This window comes from Delphinapterus leucas, chromosome 11, assembly GCF_059928025.1.
Source record: "Delphinapterus leucas isolate spDelLeu-1000000601 "Yukka" chromosome 11, BTC_Dleu_Yukka2, whole genome shotgun sequence".
NCBI lineage: Eukaryota > Metazoa > Chordata > Mammalia > Artiodactyla > Monodontidae > Delphinapterus > Delphinapterus leucas.
Window position 1 is genome coordinate 95965762 of NC_143139.1, and position 18504 is coordinate 95984265.

The following is an 18504-nucleotide window of genomic DNA, read 5'->3' on the forward strand; positions in this document are numbered from 1 at the left end:
GCTGACATGTCAGCAGGAGAGCAGATCTCGGGTCCCACAGATGGTTCCCTTCTCCCTCGTGTCCAGTCCACGCGGGCTGCCCACCACGCATTAGCCCAGAGAGGCCCAGAGATGTCTCAGGTCACGCAGCCCCTCCCGCCATTCGCTCCGTGTGCTCCCACTGGCCTGGGCACACAGCTAAGTGATTTCCCAGCCAGAGAAGAGCGTCCTGACCTGGGACCCCACAGGCCTGGGCCCCACACTGCGGGGGGGGGGTCATGCTGTGGGGGGAGCAGCTGCCGGGCTGAGGGCGGGGAGGGTGGGGGAGGCTGCAGAAGTTGCTGCAGATTAGCAGCTCCTGAGTGAAGCCTCTGACAAGCCCTGACCTGCTGGGCTGCGTTTGCATGCAGGGAGTGACCTGCATCACTAGGCTGTGAAATGCAGGGCAGCCTTGTCAACAGGATACCTCCTTGGCCTTGCTTGCTGGTGATGGGGACTGCCTCCCACAGGGTACGCCTGCGGGGAGAAGGCCAGGCCTCTGAATGGGCTGGGCTGGGCTGGGCTGTACTGGGATACGGGTCTGGGATCCAGGCCCTCTGAGCCCTTTGCCTCCTGCTGCCCAGTATGGGCAGTGATGCTGGGCTCAGTGGTCACCAGCCCTGGCAGAGGCGTGAAGCCCGTGCCAAGGCCTTTGTCCAGGTGGGCTGAGGCCAGAGCTGAAGTCAGCTGCCCTGGGCCAGGACCTAATCTGAGGGTCCTGGACATTGGTCCCCCTGTAATACCCACCCCTGTCACCAAGGAAACACAAGAGCTGTGGTCTCACGGACACCTGCATGTTGAGGTTTGCATGATGCCCTCTGCGGGGCAGACGGCTGAGACCTGGGGGCCTTGTTCAGCAAGGAGTGGTACTCAGGAGAGACGGAGCACCTCTGCTCTAGGTCAAGATCCTGGCGTGTGTGAAGTAAACGGCCCACAGCAGTGACAGGAGTCTGGTGAAGCAGGGCTGGGTTTGGCCTCCAATGAAGGCCTCTCGTGCCAGGCTGAGGAGCTGGCAATGGGGAGCCCCTGGAGGTTTCTGAGTGGGAAGCGACAGCATCAGTGGTGTGTCGGAAAGGCCCCTCCTGCTGCCATGAGGCGTGGGAGGGCTGGAGGCTGACAGCAAGAATGAGGCGCTGGGCCAGGCAGAGGCTGGAACACAGCTGGGTGGGGGGGCGGTGTCCAGATGCTTCTGGGGAGCGTGAAACTACAATGCTGATGCCCCACATTCGCCATGGAGCACCTACTCTGTACCCAGCACCTAGCCCCAGGGAACCCCAGCCAGCTGGGAGCTAAGAACAGGCCTCCACTCAGCTGATCGCTGAGCACCTACTACGTGCCAGGCACTGGGCTGGTGCGGGGGAGGGCGCCAGGCAGACCACGATCAGAAAGAAATCGGTGGCCATAAGGGCCACGGAGAGACCCAGAGAAGGAAGATGGGGATGTTGGCTCATGGAGAGGGTGGGGAGGTCAGAAAGGCCTCCCTACAAAGGTGCCCTCTGAGCAGAGAGCTGGGGAGTGAGACAGCAGCCCCTGGACAGCTCCAGAAAGGACACTGTGGAGGGGAGGGTGCAGCCAACACCAAGGCCCCCCTGCGGGGTGGGCATGGGGGGCAAGCCTGGTGCATCTGGAGAACATCAAGGAGGCCAGTGTGCCTGGAGCAAGTGAGTGAGGGGAGAGACAGTGGGAGGGCCTGTGGGCAGAGCTCTCAGAGACCACTGTCAGGGCTCTGGTGTTGACTCTGAGTGAGACAGAATCTATCTCACTAGACGGCCGAGGTGGGCACGAGAACGTGATCCGCAGACCTCCAACTCCAGGGATCAGCATCGACCCGGGGCCCCAGCTGCTGGGCTCTGAAACCCATCATTACATGTGCACAGAGGGCCCCCGCCGCCACCGTGGGCTACCTCCAGCCAATGGCTGAGCTCAGCAGGGATGCCGTCACAGCCTCCCACCCTGGGAGACCTGGGACTCCTCTGACTGGGCTCCCCATGGCCTGCTGAAGCTTCCCTAGATGGTGCGGTGGTCGATGCATCCTCTCTGCCTTCCTTCACCCTCTCCTTTACCCAGGGTGAGATCTGCAAGAGTCTGATGACTCTCCCAGTCTTCTCCATTTTCTCTCACAGGTGGTTTCCCTAATAAAACTATCACACATTTACCCCCGTCTTGGTGTCTGCTTCTCGGGGGACCTAGACTCACCAAGGGCTCTGAGCAGAGCGGGATGTGATCTATGTTTGGGTGGGATCACTTTGCTGCTCCTGGGTGGAGCACAGACTGTGGGGCAAGGATAATAACGGGCCAGCTGATTAGAAACCAATTGCAGGACTCCAGGCACGAAATGGTGGTGGCTCCCACCAGCGTCAGCCCTGGAGGGGTGAGAAGGGTCAGATTCTGGATATGTTCGCAATAAGATGTGCTGATGGATCCGATGTGAGCAGTGATGGAAGGAGAGAAGGAAAGGGCAATTTCAAAATGTTTAGCCTGAGCATCAGGGAGAATGGAGCAACCATTCACTGCATGAGGAGGACTGTGGGAAGAGGTACTTCGATGGGTAAAGAACTGGAGATTGGTCTGAGACAGAAGCCGATACGTGGTCCAAATGCAGTTACTTCTGGTGTTCAGAGGAGGTGCCTGGGCTGGACGTATAAATTTGGGAGTTGTCAGAGTGTAGAGGGTCTCAAAACCTTGAGGCTGCTTCACTCCCAAGGAGGGGAGTGAAGATCAAAGAGAAAGGGCCCCAGGCCTGGACTCTAATGTTTAGAGGTCAGGATTTCTCTGGTTCCTAAGAAGGAACCAGGGATGCAGGCTGAGGAGGCATGGTAGTGAGTCAGAGGGGCATTAGGAGAGAGTGGAATGTTCTGGAAGCAAGTAAAGAAAGTGTGTCTAGGAGGAGGGAGAGCTCGCTGGTGCCACATGCTGCTGCTCATCAGGAAAGAGGAAGACTGGGAACTGACCACGGGGTTTGACAATGTGGAGGTCAACGGTGACCTTGAGAAGGAAGGCTTTGGGGGGCAGAAAGAAGAGGTGTGCTGAAAGCCTGACTGAGTGGGTCGGAAAGGAGAGACAGAAACTGAAGACAGGGAATTTTGACAGATCTCTTATAAGGAATCGTCGAGAAAGGACAGGGTCACTGGAGGTGGCTGTGAGCTCAAGATAAGGAATTTAAAATGGAAGAAATCGTAGTATGTTTGCAAACTGTAAATGTAATACTGTATCATTAGCCCTATATTAAAGGTTATGAAACCAAGACTCAGAAAGTTTAAGTAGCAGAACCCGTGAGCAAAAGAACTAGGCCTTGAACCCCAGCCTGTCTGGCTTACTCCAAATCCATGCTCCTTAATAGGTCAACTTGGGCTTCCCTGGTGGCGCAGTGGTTGAGAGTCCGCCTGCCGATGCAGGGAACACGGGTTCGTGCCCCGGTCTGGGAGGATCCCACATGCCGCGGAGCGACTAGGCCTGTGAGCCATGGCCGCTGAGCCTGCATGTCCGGAGCCTGTGCTCCGCAACGGGAGAGGCCACAACAGTGAGAGGCCCGCGTACCGCAAAAAAAAAAAAAAAAAAAAAAAAGGTCAACTTTTCACACACAAAAAAACTGGAGTAGTACAGCTTTTTTTTCCTGTCACAATATATCATGAACATTTTTCCACATGAATAAAAAGCAAAAATTGACATAATCAGAAGGAGAAATATACAATCTACAAGCAAATGGGCAGATTTTAACTCAATTCACTCAACATCTGATAGACAAAATAATCAATAAGGATATGGCATACTTTAGCAACACAATCAATAAACTTGACCTCACTGACACAGATAGAACACTCACTCAGCCATGCACAATGCAGACGAAATATAAGCCAACAATAAAGCAAGTCTCAAAAGACTTCGAAGGATTAAAATCCTACCGAATGTATTCTCTGATCACAGTGGAATTCGTGAGAAACAAAAAACAGAATGATAACTAAAAAACAAACGTTTGAAAATTAAGCAAAAGACTTTTAAATAACTCATGGGGCAAGTGGGAAATTTAAACTGAAAGACAACAAAACTATGACATATCAAAACTTGTGGGATACAACTAAAGCCATACTTAAAGGGAAGTTTATAACCTTAAGTGCATAAATTAGGAAAAAAGAAAGATTGAAAATCAGTGATCTAAGTATCCATCCAAAGAAAGTAGAGGAGAAGTATACAAAAATCCTTCCCTGGGCTTCCCTGTTGGCACAGTGGTTGAGAGTCTGCCTGCCGATGCAGGGGACATGGGTTTGTGCCCCGGTCCGGGAGGATCCCACATGCCGCGGAGCGGCTGGCCCGTGAGCCATGGCCGCTGAGCCTGCGCGTCCGGAGCCTGTGCTCCGCAACGGGAGAGGCCACAACAGTGAGAGGCCCGTGTATCACAAAAAAAAAAAAAAAAAATCCTTCCCTGGATGTTGTCCACTGTCACCGCTCTTGTTCACCATCATTGTCTGAGGCAGTGCGATAAAACAAACAAAAAAAGAAATAAAAGGTATGAAGATTAAAAAGGAAGAAATGAAACTTCCACTATTCATAGATGACATGACTAGGTTCATAGAAAATCCAAAGGAACTTACAGAGAAACTATTAGAATTAATTAGTGAATTCATCAAGGTTACTCTCTATATAAAGTCAATATACAAAAATCAATCGTATTTCTACATACCAGCAATAGACAATTAGAAAATAAAATTAGGGACTCCCCTGGTGGTCCAGTGGGTAAGACTCCGCACTCCTAATGCAGGGGACCCAGGTTCGATCCCTAGCCGGGGAACTAGATCTCACATGCATGCCGCAACTAATAAGCCCTCATGCCGCAACTAAGGAGTCCGCATGCCGCAAATAAGAAGCCTGCATGCTGCAACTAAGACCCAGCACAGCCAAAAATAAATGAATAAAATTTAAAAAAAAAGAAAATTAAAATGGGGACAACACCTGTACCCTGAAGCCCTATTATGAGTATTAATGACATAACAGGTATAAAATCCTACAACAGTACCTGGCACGTAGTAGGTACTCAACAAATGACTTCGTGACATCATCATCACTCTTGTTAGCGTATTCTTCTCTGCCCAGGTCCAACCCCAGCAGCTAGGGACTGGTCTCAAGGGCTAGCAGAGTCTGCGGCCTCCCTTCACATCTCCTTTCCAGCCCTAAAACCTTTTGAAGCCACCCTGCAACCTGGCAGGGCCTTTGAGCCTCTTCCTCACACTCCAGAGAAGTCTAAACACGGGCAAGAAAGATGTTCCATGCAAAAGTGAGTCTCTTCCATTAAAAGTAATCTTGGAGAAGGATATTTATTCATGTGAAAAGATGTTCATGAGATATTGTAACATGAACAAAACTAGCTGTACTACTCCAATTTTTTTTAAAAAAAGTATGTGTGAGTGTGTGTATGGGTCTCTTTGTATGTGTTTGCAGAAAAGACTGGAAGGTACAGAGGTCAATGAGACTAGTGTTTATACTGGAAGAAGATAGGCTTGGGATGATGGTTATTTTCCTCTTCTTGATATATATAGAAAGATGTGTGTGTGTGTGTGTGTGTGTGTGTGTGTGTGTGTGTGTGTGTGTACGGAGAGAGAGAAATGTTTTCATTTAACAGTTGACACCAGAATTCCTCCTAGGGAAAATACCATGATGAGTTGCTGGGAGAGAAGAGAGAATATGGGGAAGTCTGAGGCCACATGGGAAGCAGTGGCTGCTGGAAATTCCCTGGGGTGGAAGGGCTGAAGGCCCCATGAGAGCTGGCCGTGTTACGTTCTGTTTGGGGTTATGGGCGCTGCCCTGTAGGAATGCTGTCTTTGCCTCGTCCCCCTCTGCCTCATCCTCAGTAAACCGGACCATATTCTGAACACCCTCTGCGCGGGGTTTTATGGACATCGAGGAAGGACCTGAGTTTCATGTATGAGTCAGGGTGGTGGGGACAGGAACAGCTACAGCACATACAGGCAGAGTCCCGGAACATGCCCTGGGAGGACCTGCAGGACCCAGGCATGGCTGTGCACCTCCCAGGTGCTGAGTCAAGACCGCTACCTGGCGGCTGGAGGCCCCGTGGAGTTGAGACCCCAGCTGACACTGGGTGGCATTTATTCTTCACTTTCTCCACAATGAGCATATGTTATTTGTTCAACTAAAATAGATGTAACTGAAAAAAGAATGTCTGTCACCATCCCAGCCACCGGGCAGAGTGACCACGTGTTGACCAGATGGGCAAGCCAGGCTGGGGGAGCGAACAGCATCTCAGCCGTGTCTCTGCTTGACTGTAAGGACATAAAACAGTGTGTGTGTGTGTGTGTGTGTGTGTGTGTGTGTGTGTGTGTGTGCGCGCGCGGTGGGGAAGGGGGGTGTGAAGAATTGAAAATCATTGGTGTGTTCAGGGCGTGGGACACTGCCTGACTCTTTCCTCTTTTTGTGATTCTTGTTGCTGTGGCTCCGATGCTTCTGTGCAATAAAAACAGGAAGGAGTTGGTGAGCGGGTCAACGTCACTTGGTCAGATGAAGGGACTTTCTTCATTCCTCACCAACTGTGCCCTCACTGGCCCTCATTCCAGAAGTGGAGGGGCACGCCAAGGAGGGGACCCCAGTGGCACCTCACACCTACACTCCTTCCAGGGCCCAGGGCCACACACTTGTAACCTCGGTTCACCTTCACAGAAATCCCTCCAGGCAGGAATTCTTGTCCCCAGTTTACAGGTGAGGAAGTAGAGGCTCACAGAGAGGTCACACAGCTGGTACACTGACCGAGCCAGGGAACCAGACCCCGAGCCAGGCCTCAGAGGGCGGAGGACTCACTGTGTAGATGGATTCGGGTGGAGGCTGCTCCCGGCTGCTGGCAGCGCTGGGGCCCGGGCACTTCTGGGCAGTGTGCTGCCGTGGAGGCTGCATCTGTCTCTGTGGGGAAAGGAGTCAGGGCTGGGGACCAGAGGCTCTCCTTCTTCCCACCCCCGACCAGACCCCACCAGAAGAAAGGATGGCAGGTTGTCATGAGGCCACTCAGAAGTGCATCACTCAGCACCTTCCATCCACCCTCTCCAGGGAAACGGGGCAAATACCTGCAAGACCTACATCAAACCACTTATCTGCCCGGGGACACCGGACACGATAAACACCCCGGCGAGGCAACTGCCCACCACCCAGCGCCTGGCTCTAGGTGCCACCCAGTGCCAGGCACAGTGCCAGCAGTGTGCCAGGGTCCCTGGCTGCAGCCGATTACTGTGGGTGTTGCTGAGTGAGCCAGCGCAGGCCAGACCAGGTGTCCAGTCCCTCTCTGCCCCTCACTGGCTCTGCGGCCTCACTCAAGCACTTACTGTCTCTGGACCTCAGTTTCTCCAGCCGTCACCCTCCTGTGCGAGATTGCTGCACAGGTCCAGGGAGGTGATGAGGGAGTCAAGCACTCTTGACACTCGTGGGCCACTTATGTGGCCCTTGGCCAACCACACACACTCTGGTTAGCCAGGTGGTGTGAAGAAGGGGACACCATCCCTGCCCTCCCGGAGCTTAAGACCCGGTGGGGAGACGGACAACGAACCAGCAGTTTTACCACGTGTGGTTCATGCGCTGACCGATGGGGACAGAGCCTCTGGCGCACGGGAGGGAAAAAAACGCCTCGCCTGGCAGGGAGGCTGAGAGGAAGGCTGTTTAAGGCTGAGAAGTTCGTTGGGAAGAGGGGAAGAGAGGCAGAGGGAGCAGGTCTGGAAGAATTTAAAGACGGTCAGCGTGGCCCGAGAGGCGAACCTGCCCTGGTTGGGTCAGGACGGCCATGCCGGGCTTCGAGAAGAGGGTGGACGGTGGAAAACATCTGAGGGCTTTAACCAGGAGGCGCCAGGATCAGAAAGTGGTTTCAGAAAGCTCACGCTGGGTGCTGCGTGAAGCGCTAATGGTCGTGGAGGCCAGGGCAGTGGGCCTTCGGGAGGGTGAGGGCTCAGCTCCTTCCAAGTCAGAGGGAGGCTGTCCGGACACCCCCCTCATCTCAGGCACACCACACTGCCAACAGTGAAGCAACACAGCCTCATCTCGGGGCAGGACCTAATTAAAAACCCTAGCCGCCTGCCAATCCCCAGACCATTTACTTGGGATTAGCTCTCGAGAGCTACTTAACACTCAGGCAGAAGCCAGCGCCACCCCCAGTCGCAGCATAATAATGGCTCAGGAGTACATGGAGCCTCACTGGGTGCCAGGTGGGGATCTAAATGCATCACTTGCCTTATCTCCTGTGCCTCTCAACAAACCTGCAAGACCAGTCTTCATATCATCCCTGTTCCACCCATGAGGCTGTGAAGGCTCAGAGAGGGCTGACAACTTGCTCGAGGTCACAGAGCCAGAAGTGGCAGGGGCAGGATTGGAACCCAGGTCTGTGTGATTCACCAAGATGCTGATCTGACAGTACCTGGAGTTTTCACTCTCCTGTTTTGTTTGAAAGTGCAGGTCTCACAGAGAGATCGGTGCAGGCATCCGGGCAGCTCTTTACAGTTTACAAAGAACTCTGGGACTTATTGTCATTTAATTCTCATAGTAGCCTAAGGAGGTGGGCATGGACTTCCCACTTGCCAGAGGGGGAAACAGGTTTGTCCAGCTAGTCATTGACTGCCCTTGGATCAAACCCAGATGCCCTGTTCTCAAATCTAGTGCCCCTCCCCTGCACCACCTACTTCACTGCCAAGGCTGGCGGTGTGGGCTTATGGGCAGGGGATCTCCTGGACCCCATGGGGAGCAACACCCAGGCCTGGCCTCGTGGCATTCCTATTGAGGCTGGTGGGGCCGCCAGAGAGGTAAGTGCCACTGTGGGTTCGTGAGGAGTTCATGTCTACCAGGGGCTGGGGCAGACTTCTCAGGGCTTGCTTGTGCCCTGAACATAGGACAGGAGTCTGAGGATGTGTCCCAGGCCATGGAAACAGTGCAGTGTTATTACTGGGGTGGTGATGCTCCTTGGAGCCAGCCTTGCCCCATCTGGGTGCCCTGTCCCAGACCATCAGCATTTACCCTTCCAATTGTGATTTTCAAATGAATAAACCAATCGGCAGCTCAGGAAACCTGTAGAGCCTCTGTTTCCCCCTCTGTAAAATGGGAGCGATACCATCACCTTGCCCACCTCACAGCCTGGCCACCTCTGACTCATCCTTCAGGTCTCAGCTCTCATTTACTCCATCACTCCTTCCATAGCACTATGTGTCAGGGTCTCCCAGACACTGGGGACACCAAGTCCCTTCTTTCTGGGGCTTATGCTCTGGTGGAGGAGACGGTAATGACACAGAAGCAACGGTGTGGGGAGCAAAGCAAGAAGAACCAAGCGAGAAGCAGGGAGACCCACATTCTGGGCGAGGGGTGATGGAAGCCGGGACTGGGGGTTGGGGCAGGAGAGAAGGGGCTGGATCCTGGACAGACTGTCGGCAGGACTTGCCGAGGGATCAGCCGTAGGGGGAGGGAGGGGGCGGGCACAGCACCAAGCCTTCTGGCCTGAGCATCTGGGGGCCTGGTGCCATGTGCTGAGCTGGGGCCGACCTGGGGGGACTAAGGAGTGCTGTTCCTGACCAGGTGGGTGCAGACGCCCGTGGGTGCCCACACGGAGTGGACGTGATCTGGAGCTCGGGGTGGGGGGCTGGGGGGCTCTGGGCAGCCACATTGGGTGGGACTGTAATCCCGGGAGCAGAGTCGTCACGGAGGAGCGTAGACAGATGAGGAGATCTCTGAGGAAGGGGCCTGGGAGGTGCCAATGTTCAGAGGCCATGAAAATGTGGGTGACCCAGCACAGGGCCACCGGGGGATCCTAGGACCAAGGAAGGAGTGTGCCGTGGAGGAGGGAGACTGTGTCTGATGCCCTGCGAGGATGAGGACGGATCAGCATCGGAGGCTGCCCGCTCCGGGGAGCCAACCTTGACCCCAGGCTGAGTGTGAGCCCTCGAACCTGCTCTCAGGACAGGAATCATCTGTCTCTTCTGAGTCAGTGGCTCCGACTTCGATTCATTTATCAGATGTGCTGCTGGCGTCCTCCATGCCTCTTCCTCCTCGGCCCTGTCCTCCCGGCCCCCGTGGCTGGCTGCCGGGCCTGTCTTTGGCCGGGGCTCCCACTGCATGCTTTGTTTCTGTGCTCAGCTCATGGTTCAAACGCCGGCCATCCAGTTCTGGGGCAGCATCTACAGGGGCCACATCCGAATTTGGATCCAGCTCCGGGAAGCTCTGGGAACTTCTCTGGCAACACAAACCCAGCAGCAGCTTCTGGCCTCCTGAGTTCTCTCTCCTTCAGGACCAGGTTCTCACAGTAGCCCCTCCTCCCTCAAGTGCAGGGAGGGACAGCAGGAAGTGTCCATGCACTGTGCTCCCACCAGGGGTCGGGCACCAGCTGGTGACTCGCAAATGCGGTCTCTTCCACCCTTTTCGGGTAAGGGTGGGGATCCATCCTTATACCCATTTCTGGAGGAGAAAACAGACTCGGAGAGGGTCGAAACTTGACAAGAGGACAGGGGCTGCATCTGTTTTCCTTTCCACTGTGTCTGACAATTAACCCAGTGCCTGGCACACACTAGACACTCAACAGCTATTCCTGGAAGGAGACGAGGGAAGGCGAGAGGGAGAGGGACGAAGGAGGCAGGGTCTCCGAGGCCGTGTGGCAGGAGGAGGGGCTGGGATCTGAGGTCAAGCTGAGGCTTCAAGGTTCACGTTCTCCCATCCTCCCTTCGAGACTTTACTGAGCACCTACTCTGCACCACTGTCTCCCTGGCCTCTCAGGACACTGAGATCCAGTCATTAAAATCCTCTTTTTGGGGCTTCCTTGGTGGCACAGTGGTTGAGAGTCTGCCTGCCGATGCAGGGGACACGGGTTCATGCCCCAGTCTGGGAGGATCCCACATGCCGCGGAGCGGCTGGGCCCGTGAGTCATGGCCGCTGAGCCTGCGCGTCCGGAGCCTGTGCTCCGCAACAGGAGAGGCCACAACAGTGAGAGGTCTGCGTATCGCAAAAAAAAAAAAAAAAAAATCCTCTTGTTGCAGAGCAGGGGCTGAAGTGAGGGCTCAGGGTCAATGTCTTGCCCTGACCCTGCTCTGCCCTCACCGGCTGTGCTTCACACTTCATGGGAGGCGTTTGTGTGCTCATACAGTAAGCCAAGTGGCGGGGGGGTCCACAGATGGAGTATGAGTCCCTCAGCACCCCTGCCTGAAGCCCAGTTACTGTGTCCACACCCAGGTTGAAGCCTGGGAGCTGCTCGGTGAGGGCAAACAAGAGCTGTCCTGCCTGTACCCATCCTTGGAAGAGCAGCAGGGTGGGGAGGAAATATATTAAGGGCCAGTCACCACCTCTCTGAGCCTCACTTTTCAGAGCTGTAAAATGGGAAGAAAAGTCTCTCACCAAGTGACGCTGGGACGCGAACCAGAGCACGCCTGGGAGGGTGCCTGGCACCCAGCGGCCCTGAGGAAATGTTTCTTCCTTCCTTCTGGGCTGCCGGGGATCCAGAAAATCTGAGATAAGGTTTCCTAATCTGGAGGGCTAGAAATGGTAAGCACGCGGGCTCATGGCTTCCCTCAGACGCTCAGAGGGGCCCGTGGCCCGGAAAAGGCTCAAGAGCCCTGATTTCTTGCAACAAGATCAAAAAGGACCTGGTGGTGGTGAGTTGGCAGCACAGGCCCAGCCACAGCGCAGGGCGAGGGAGGGGGCCCTGGTGCAAGTGGCCATGAGGAACACCTATTCCAGGCACCCCTTCATGGGGTGGCATCCCTAAGCCACGGTGAGTGGGGTGGGGGCAGCGTCGCCGTGTGCCCACAGCCCCTACCTTCTTCCAGAGCAGCAGGGCCGTGGCCAGGATGCCCAGGACAGCCAGGAGGCCGATGAAGCAAAGAAGCAGGAGGTCCTGGGGGCCCTGCGGGGGCTCTCGGTAGCCTGTGTCTGGGTGCAGGGCAGGGAAGCAGAGACGTTAGTTGCCTGGGAGAGACACCCCCCACCCCCCAACCCTACTTACAACTCTCCCCCACCAGGACCCCCAGACCCTGCCTCTGCTGAGGTCCTCCTTCCCACACTCGCCTTGGCTACGTTTCTATGTTTGCTGCGCAGATTCTCGTTAGGAGTAAGGACTACATCCTTTGCTTCTTAGGTGCCCCTGCCTCGGTGCCTTGGGTCCACCGAGAGGTGCTTATGGGACCTGGGTGAGCCATTTCGCCTCCTGGGGCCTCCTCCTTTCCACACGTGAAGTAGTGATCATACGGGCAGGAGTGGTGAGGGTGAAGCGGGTGGGCTTGTACAAGGCCTGGCAGGTGCTGCCGGCACCAGGGGTAGGTGAGAGCACAGCCCAGCCCCTTCCCTTGAGCCATCCAGCCTTTCATCCACCACTTTCTCCTTCCATGCCTCTGTCCACCCCTCTGTCCAGCTGGTTGGCCCAAAACTGCAGAGTGCCAACCACATGCCAGGCTCATGAGCGTCTGTTACTTAACTAGCACATCCTGCTACCGGGCGCCAGCCCTCACATTCAGGATCTCACTCATCCCAGGAAAAGCCTCTGACAGGCAGGATATTGCCATGAAGAGTAGGTCCAAGGCGATATCCTGGCAAGCAGCAGGACTGAGGGCCAAACTCAGGTCCGTGGGATTCTGTAACCCTGGCCCCTACCAGTGGGAGTCGCAGAGGTGCCTCAGAGAATCGCGACTTCAGTGATGGGCTGTTCTTAACCTTTTGGAGTCATTACTCTTTTGAGAACGTGATGAAAATTAGGAATCTATCCCCAGAAAGATATACACGAGCCGTGTCTTTGTTCACAGGTCTCTGCAAACACACGTGCACATGCCTCATTCTGTGCTCACCGAACTAATAGTGCCAAAGGGACACTGAGAAAAGGGCCTGCCAGAGGTAGTCAGACCCACACCCCAGGCCTCTGCCCCTGCTACACAAAGATGGGCGTCTCGGCACACCTGTGTGGCCAGGGGCTCCCCGAGGCTGCTCTGTTCTGTTTTGCCAAAGCTGAACAATGAGGCAAACGTTCCCCACTTCGGCTCCTGTGCCCCAAAGTCTGCCGGCTGAAACCTCCGGGCCCTTCGCCCGGGGAAGAGACGTGGAGGAAGCTCACCTCTGACCAGGATGAAGGTGCCGTTGCCTGTCACCCTGGAGCCCGGCCAGTGGACGGAGCAGTAGTAGGTGCCAGTGGCAGACGCGTCAGGCAGCTTGGGGGTGATCCGACACTCTTTGGTGTGGGTCTGGTTCTCTCTGCCTGGACCAGGTTTGCAGCTGGTCTTCTTCTCAGAGCTCGTCTGGCCCAGGAGGTCCACGTGAAAGTAGCTGACTGTGAAGTCCTTGAAGGTGGGGGTGTATGGGTAGGTAATCCTGCAGCCGAAGGACACGGCCTTGTTGGCCAGAGATACCACAATGGGGAGGCCGGTGTGGGTCACTGACTGCCCTCCTGCAGGGGAAAGAAAAGGAGAGAGTGGTAGCTTCGATCCCCTGCTTCCCCCTGAGGACCGTGCCTCACACTCACACGTCCCACGCCCTCAGTGTGTGCAGGTGGTGTCCAAGTGCTTTGCACGTGATGACTCTATACTTCCCAACACACCCAAGGCACAAGTGTGTAAGGGCTCCATTTTACAGAGAGGGAGAGTCTGGGGTCAGGGAGGTCAAGCCTCTAGCTTTCAGTTTCTCTGCAGGTATGGAGCGGAGCTGCCACCCCCCCGACCCCGGGCTGGATGACCCCAGACCCCACGCTTCCAACCACTCTCCCTCCCAAAGGTCAAGAAGCCACGTTGGATAAAATCACAGGTCTGAGACAACCCGAAGCTGGTGAAGGATGAGAAGTAAAGAGGAAAGAGGCAGGAAACAAAATAATGAAACGCTTCCTGGCAGGAAGAAGCACTTCCTGGCATAGACAGACGCACAGAGGGAGGCAGGTCTGCCCAGGGCTCTCCCCAGCCTGAGGGGGAGGCATGCCAGGGAACAATCAGGAGAGACACACCTTTCCCTGAATCTGAGCTTGGAGAATTTGTCAAGTTTTTATAGACTATAACAAGCAATGCCCCAGAAGCAGTTTTCCAACAACGCAGAGGTGCTCCATATGCAGCCATTTGGCCGTGAGCATGACGAAGGCAGTTCTCCGGGAGCTGTCTTCTCCCCCACCCCCGTGTACCACCCCCCTCTCATCAGAGGCACCTAGGAAAACAATTTGAAAGCCCCCAAAGCAGCAGCCTGCCCGGCTGGGCGGCCCGCCCTCCCGCAGGCTCTGAGGCGCTGCTCAGATCCTGTGCAGGGTCAGCAGCTACCACCTCTCCCCCCGCCCGGACTTCGGCTGCACAAGCCACGCCCAGCTTCAATATGCCCTGTCCCCCAGCGCCTTCCCTCTCCTGCAGATGAACGACAGACAGTTCTAGACTGAGGTCGGCATCGAGCAGCCTAGAACATGCTGGCCAGGTTGCTAATCGGGAGAAGATGCGTTGGAGCCACTCGCGGGGAGCAGCAGAGTTTAGGTGGCTGGGGAAGTGAGGCGTGGGCCTCCCACCTGCGGTCGGTGTGGCTCTGGCGAGAGGCCAGGCCGGTTTCTTTGGTTTCTTCTTGGGTCCTTTCAGCTCAGCCCTGGGCCGGATCCTCAAGGGAGGTGAGGCCAGGCCCCCTGGGAGACTCGGGGACAGGGGCGGAGAGGGTCCTCCACACCCGCTAATCCCTCCAAGCTCGGGCCAAACAGATATTTTGAGCTTCCTGGGGAGCAACTAAAGAGACACCCCCTCCCCCGAAGAACTCAAGCCAGTTCCAGGGAATCGACTGGCGTGTCTGGACGTCACAGTGGGTTGACTTTGTCCTGTGTGATGCTCACGCTTGGAGACGCCACTGAGCCAGCCCCAGGGGCGCCCCTCCGGTGAGCGGCGGGGAGAGGACTGCACACCGCACCGTGGATCTCTGGGCTGCTAGTGGCTGCTGTTTAGCTAGAATGATATATTCATTTTGTCATAAAACAAGGAGCCTTGATTCAGGCCTGAGGTTGGAGGTGTGGCAGGGGCAGGGTAGGGGTGCAGAGCCGGTGGGAGGGGGTTTGTGCATGACCCCCCCCCCAGGGTCCCAGGTGGGCCGAGAGGACAGGAGGCGAGACGAGCAGTGCTCTCCAGCCCATGCTGTGTCCTTCCTGCGCGCAGGCCACCGCCCCCCCTCTGCAGCCACCTCTGCCATCCTCTCTGCCTGGGACCGCCACCTCCTCACCTGGCCAACGCCTAGTGAGTCCCCCAAACTCGGCTCAGGAACCACTTGCCAACTCTTACGTACCTCCTCTCATCTGGTTCTCATGGTGACCCTGCGAGGCAGCCAGCCAAGCGCCAGCAACAGGCTGGTGCTTCCTCATGAGGGTCGGCAGGTTGGAACCAAAACCACCGGGAAAGTGGCTACACCGAGGCCTCTCCGCCTCCCCCAGGGCCGCTTGCTCCTCCTCTCCCGTATCTAAGAGGCCCCTCCAGGCCAGGGGAGGCTGGACGTGCTGTCAGCACGGCGAGGCCACCTTCCTGTTTGTCCTGGCAGGAAGACGTTCATCCAACTGTCTTAAAAAATTATCCCCATTTGAGGTATCTTTCTAGAAAATGAAGGAATCTGCTAGTGCAATTAAGCCAATCTTTTACATTTCTGGGGAAATCTATAAAAATAGATGATCATTGTTCTGTATTCTTCTGGGATTTGTTATTTTAAGGTCAGAGGGACAGGACTGTGGAAGTGTATGGTCTTGGCTCAGGTCTGCCACAGAGAGAACCTCAGACCTCAGGTGAAACTGCTCTCTCCAAAAAGTGAAGGGATGAGGCCATCTCTGTGGACCAGTAAGGTCTGTCAGTCAGGAGACAGCAGGCCAAAAACAAGGAGGAGGCCGGGAGGCCTGCTCTTGCAACAAAGGCAATTGGGTTCTGACCTGATGATGTAGCTAACTGCTTCCAGGGCCCCTTCTTTCTACTGGGTGTCAGCACCCCAGAGCCTGGACCATGGCAGCCCAGCTCCCACCTCCTCTCCTGGACCTGTGCCTCCAAGAAGCCCCTCTGGGGTCCAGGCTGCTCCAAGTCAGCTGCCACCTAGGAGCACCCACCAGTGAAGGCTCCGTGCTACAGACAGGTTCAGAGTAATTTCTGAGTCCACAGATGCTTTTCAGCCACCAGTTGTTTGCAGCTCCAACAAACATTTAAGAGTATCAGTTAGATCACAGGCCCTGTTTGAGGTCCAGAGGGGCTCCCTGCCCTGGCAATGTCCCCAGTCTAACAGGGACGGGAGGGAGCCTGGAGTGGGAAGCCTGGTGGGGAGGGAACCACTAACTGTGACTAGGGAGGAGGCGAAGGGGTGGTGATGCCCTGGGGGTCTGGAAGCAGGAACACACACGTACAGTGAGGCCAGAACTGGCCCAAGGACAGAGGGGAAAGAAAACTTATAGAAAACGTATTCTGGCTCCGTGTGACATAGACCCTATGTCAACTAAACACTGTGACAGGACTTCCCTGGTGGCGCAGGGGTTAAGAATCCTCCTGCCAGGACTTCCCTGGTGGCGCAGGGGCTAAGAGTCCTCCTGCCAGGACTTCCCTGGTGGCACAGTGGTTAAGAATCTGCCTGCCAATGCAGGGGACACAGGTTTGAGCCCTGGTCCAGGAAGATCCCACATGCTGCGGAGCAGCTAAGCCTGTGGGCCACAACTACTGAGCCCGCGTGCCACAACTACTGAAGCCCACGTGCCTAGAGTCCGTGCTCCGCAACAAGAGAAGCCACCGTAATGAGAAGCCTGTGCACCACAATGAAGAGCAGCCCCCGCTCACCACGACTAGAGAAAGCCCAAGCGCAGCAACGAAGACCCAACACAGCCATAAATAAATAAATAAATAAATTTATTTATTAAAAAAAAAAAAAGAATCCTCCTGCCAATGTAGAAGACACGGGTTCGAGCCCTGGTCCGGGAAGATCCCACATGCCGCCCGTGAGCCACAACTACTGAGCCCACGTGCTGCAACTACTGAGACCCGTGCACCTAGAGCCTGTGCTCCGCAACGAGAGAAGTCACCACAATGAGAAGCCTGGACAACGCAACGAAGAGGAGCCCCCTGCTCGCCGCAACTAGAGAAAGCCCGCGCGCATCAACGAAGACCCAATGCAGCAATAAGTAAGTAAGTAAATAAATAAATAAAATAAAAATAAACACCGTGACAATCCTATGAGGCAACGATTGCAACCCCATTTTGCAGAAGAAAAGAAAACAGAAGGTCTTAGAGGTCCAAAGCCACAGAGTTCCTAAATGGTAGAGTTGGGATTTGAACCCAAGTTTGTCTGACTGTGCTTAAGGAAGAAAAGCCAGCACTCAGGCCAGGCAGCGAAGTCAGACCCAGCCAAGTGTGACCGGTGCCAGACTGTGAGCGTTCGCAGTGGCACCAAGCACAGGAGACATCAGATGCTAAGAGAGGGCTTTGTCAGACCCCTGGTAGGAGGCATACTTTTTCACAGTTGGAGGCTGACAGGTGGCTGCACGGCTGCAAGATCACATGGAAATCACGGGCCAGACAGTGTGGGTGAAGAGAGGGCTTGGACAGGGCTGCTGGGGCACCCAACCTGCCCTGTGGGGAACTGCTTCTCACCCTAGATGCAGAGGGGCTTCCTTGGGATGCTCACAGAGCTTAAGGTGTGCCCCCTGAGTGCCACAGGGATGGCACACTGGCTGGCGCCTGTCTCAAGTCCTGTATCAGCTGCATCACGCTTTGGCCCTAGTTCAGCAAAGGGAGTGTGTCTCCCGGGGGACAAGGTGGGCCAGGGCTGAGTGGGCCAGCCTGGGGATTCTCTTAGATTCATGGGCTGTCAAGAGGGGCAAACGGCCCAGGGAGGAGGACTGGGGCGGACCTTGGATTCCTGAGGCTGTAGCAGGAGGGAGAACCACAGGAGCCTGGTTGGGGGCCCCTGAGTGGCCACGAAAGTGCCCAAGAGAGTCCACCCCACACGCTGCACCCAGAGACAGGCCCCGTGTCCCCAATACCTGATGGGCAGGGTTTCTCGCTCCTTCCCGCTCCACCCGGTTGACACGTGGGGATGCTCGAAGAGGGGATCTGAGCAGAGAAGGAGGGAAGAGGGCCCTCACCCCTTACTCTCACCCCATGGCACCAGGAATGAGTTCGGCATCAGTCAGTTCTGAATCTTGGCTGTGACTCGGGTTTGGAGACTTGAAGAACTCATCTGCGACGGTAAATGACTGCAGGGCTCTGCCGTGCTCAGGATGGCTGCAGCAGCTCCAGGCACGGAGGAACCTCCGCACACCAAGAGATCTGGGCTGCAGCAGCATCACAAAGCTGCTTTTGGATAATTCTGTGCATCCCAGTGCAGCCTATAGGCCCAGACAGGCACCGGGAGGAAAGCACTTCAAGGAGCCTGGCGTGTTTTCTGCAGGAGGGACGGATTGGTGGCACAAGGGAGAAGGGGCTGGAGGTGGCTGTTCTTCCCAATGCAGGTCTGAAAGGACAAGAGGGGGCGGGGGGCGCAGGGAGAATTTGAAGGTCGAGTCCAGGGGGAGTTTTTCTGGATGGG

General features: G+C 55.6%; 1 protein-coding gene and 1 non-coding gene across 2 annotated transcripts in view; one reads left to right on the forward strand and one right to left on the reverse strand.

Annotated features, from left to right (window-relative positions):
- The window catches only part of NFAM1 (NFAT activating protein with ITAM motif 1), a 33395-nt gene that overhangs the window by 4091 nt on the left and 10800 nt on the right, over positions 1-18504 (reverse strand). The window contains exons 2-4 of the mRNA XM_022596627.2: positions 13073-13402; positions 11789-11901; positions 6823-6921 (exon numbers count right to left, since the gene is read on the reverse strand). Of these exons, the coding sequence (XP_022452335.1) occupies positions 6823-6921; positions 11789-11901; positions 13073-13402 (542 nt within the window). The remainder of the gene's footprint in view (positions 1-6822; positions 6922-11788; positions 11902-13072; positions 13403-18504) is intronic.
- TRNAR-CCU (transfer RNA arginine (anticodon CCU)) lies at positions 4731-4804 on the forward strand. Its single transcript has one exon. It is a non-coding gene; the product is annotated as a tRNA-Arg (tRNA).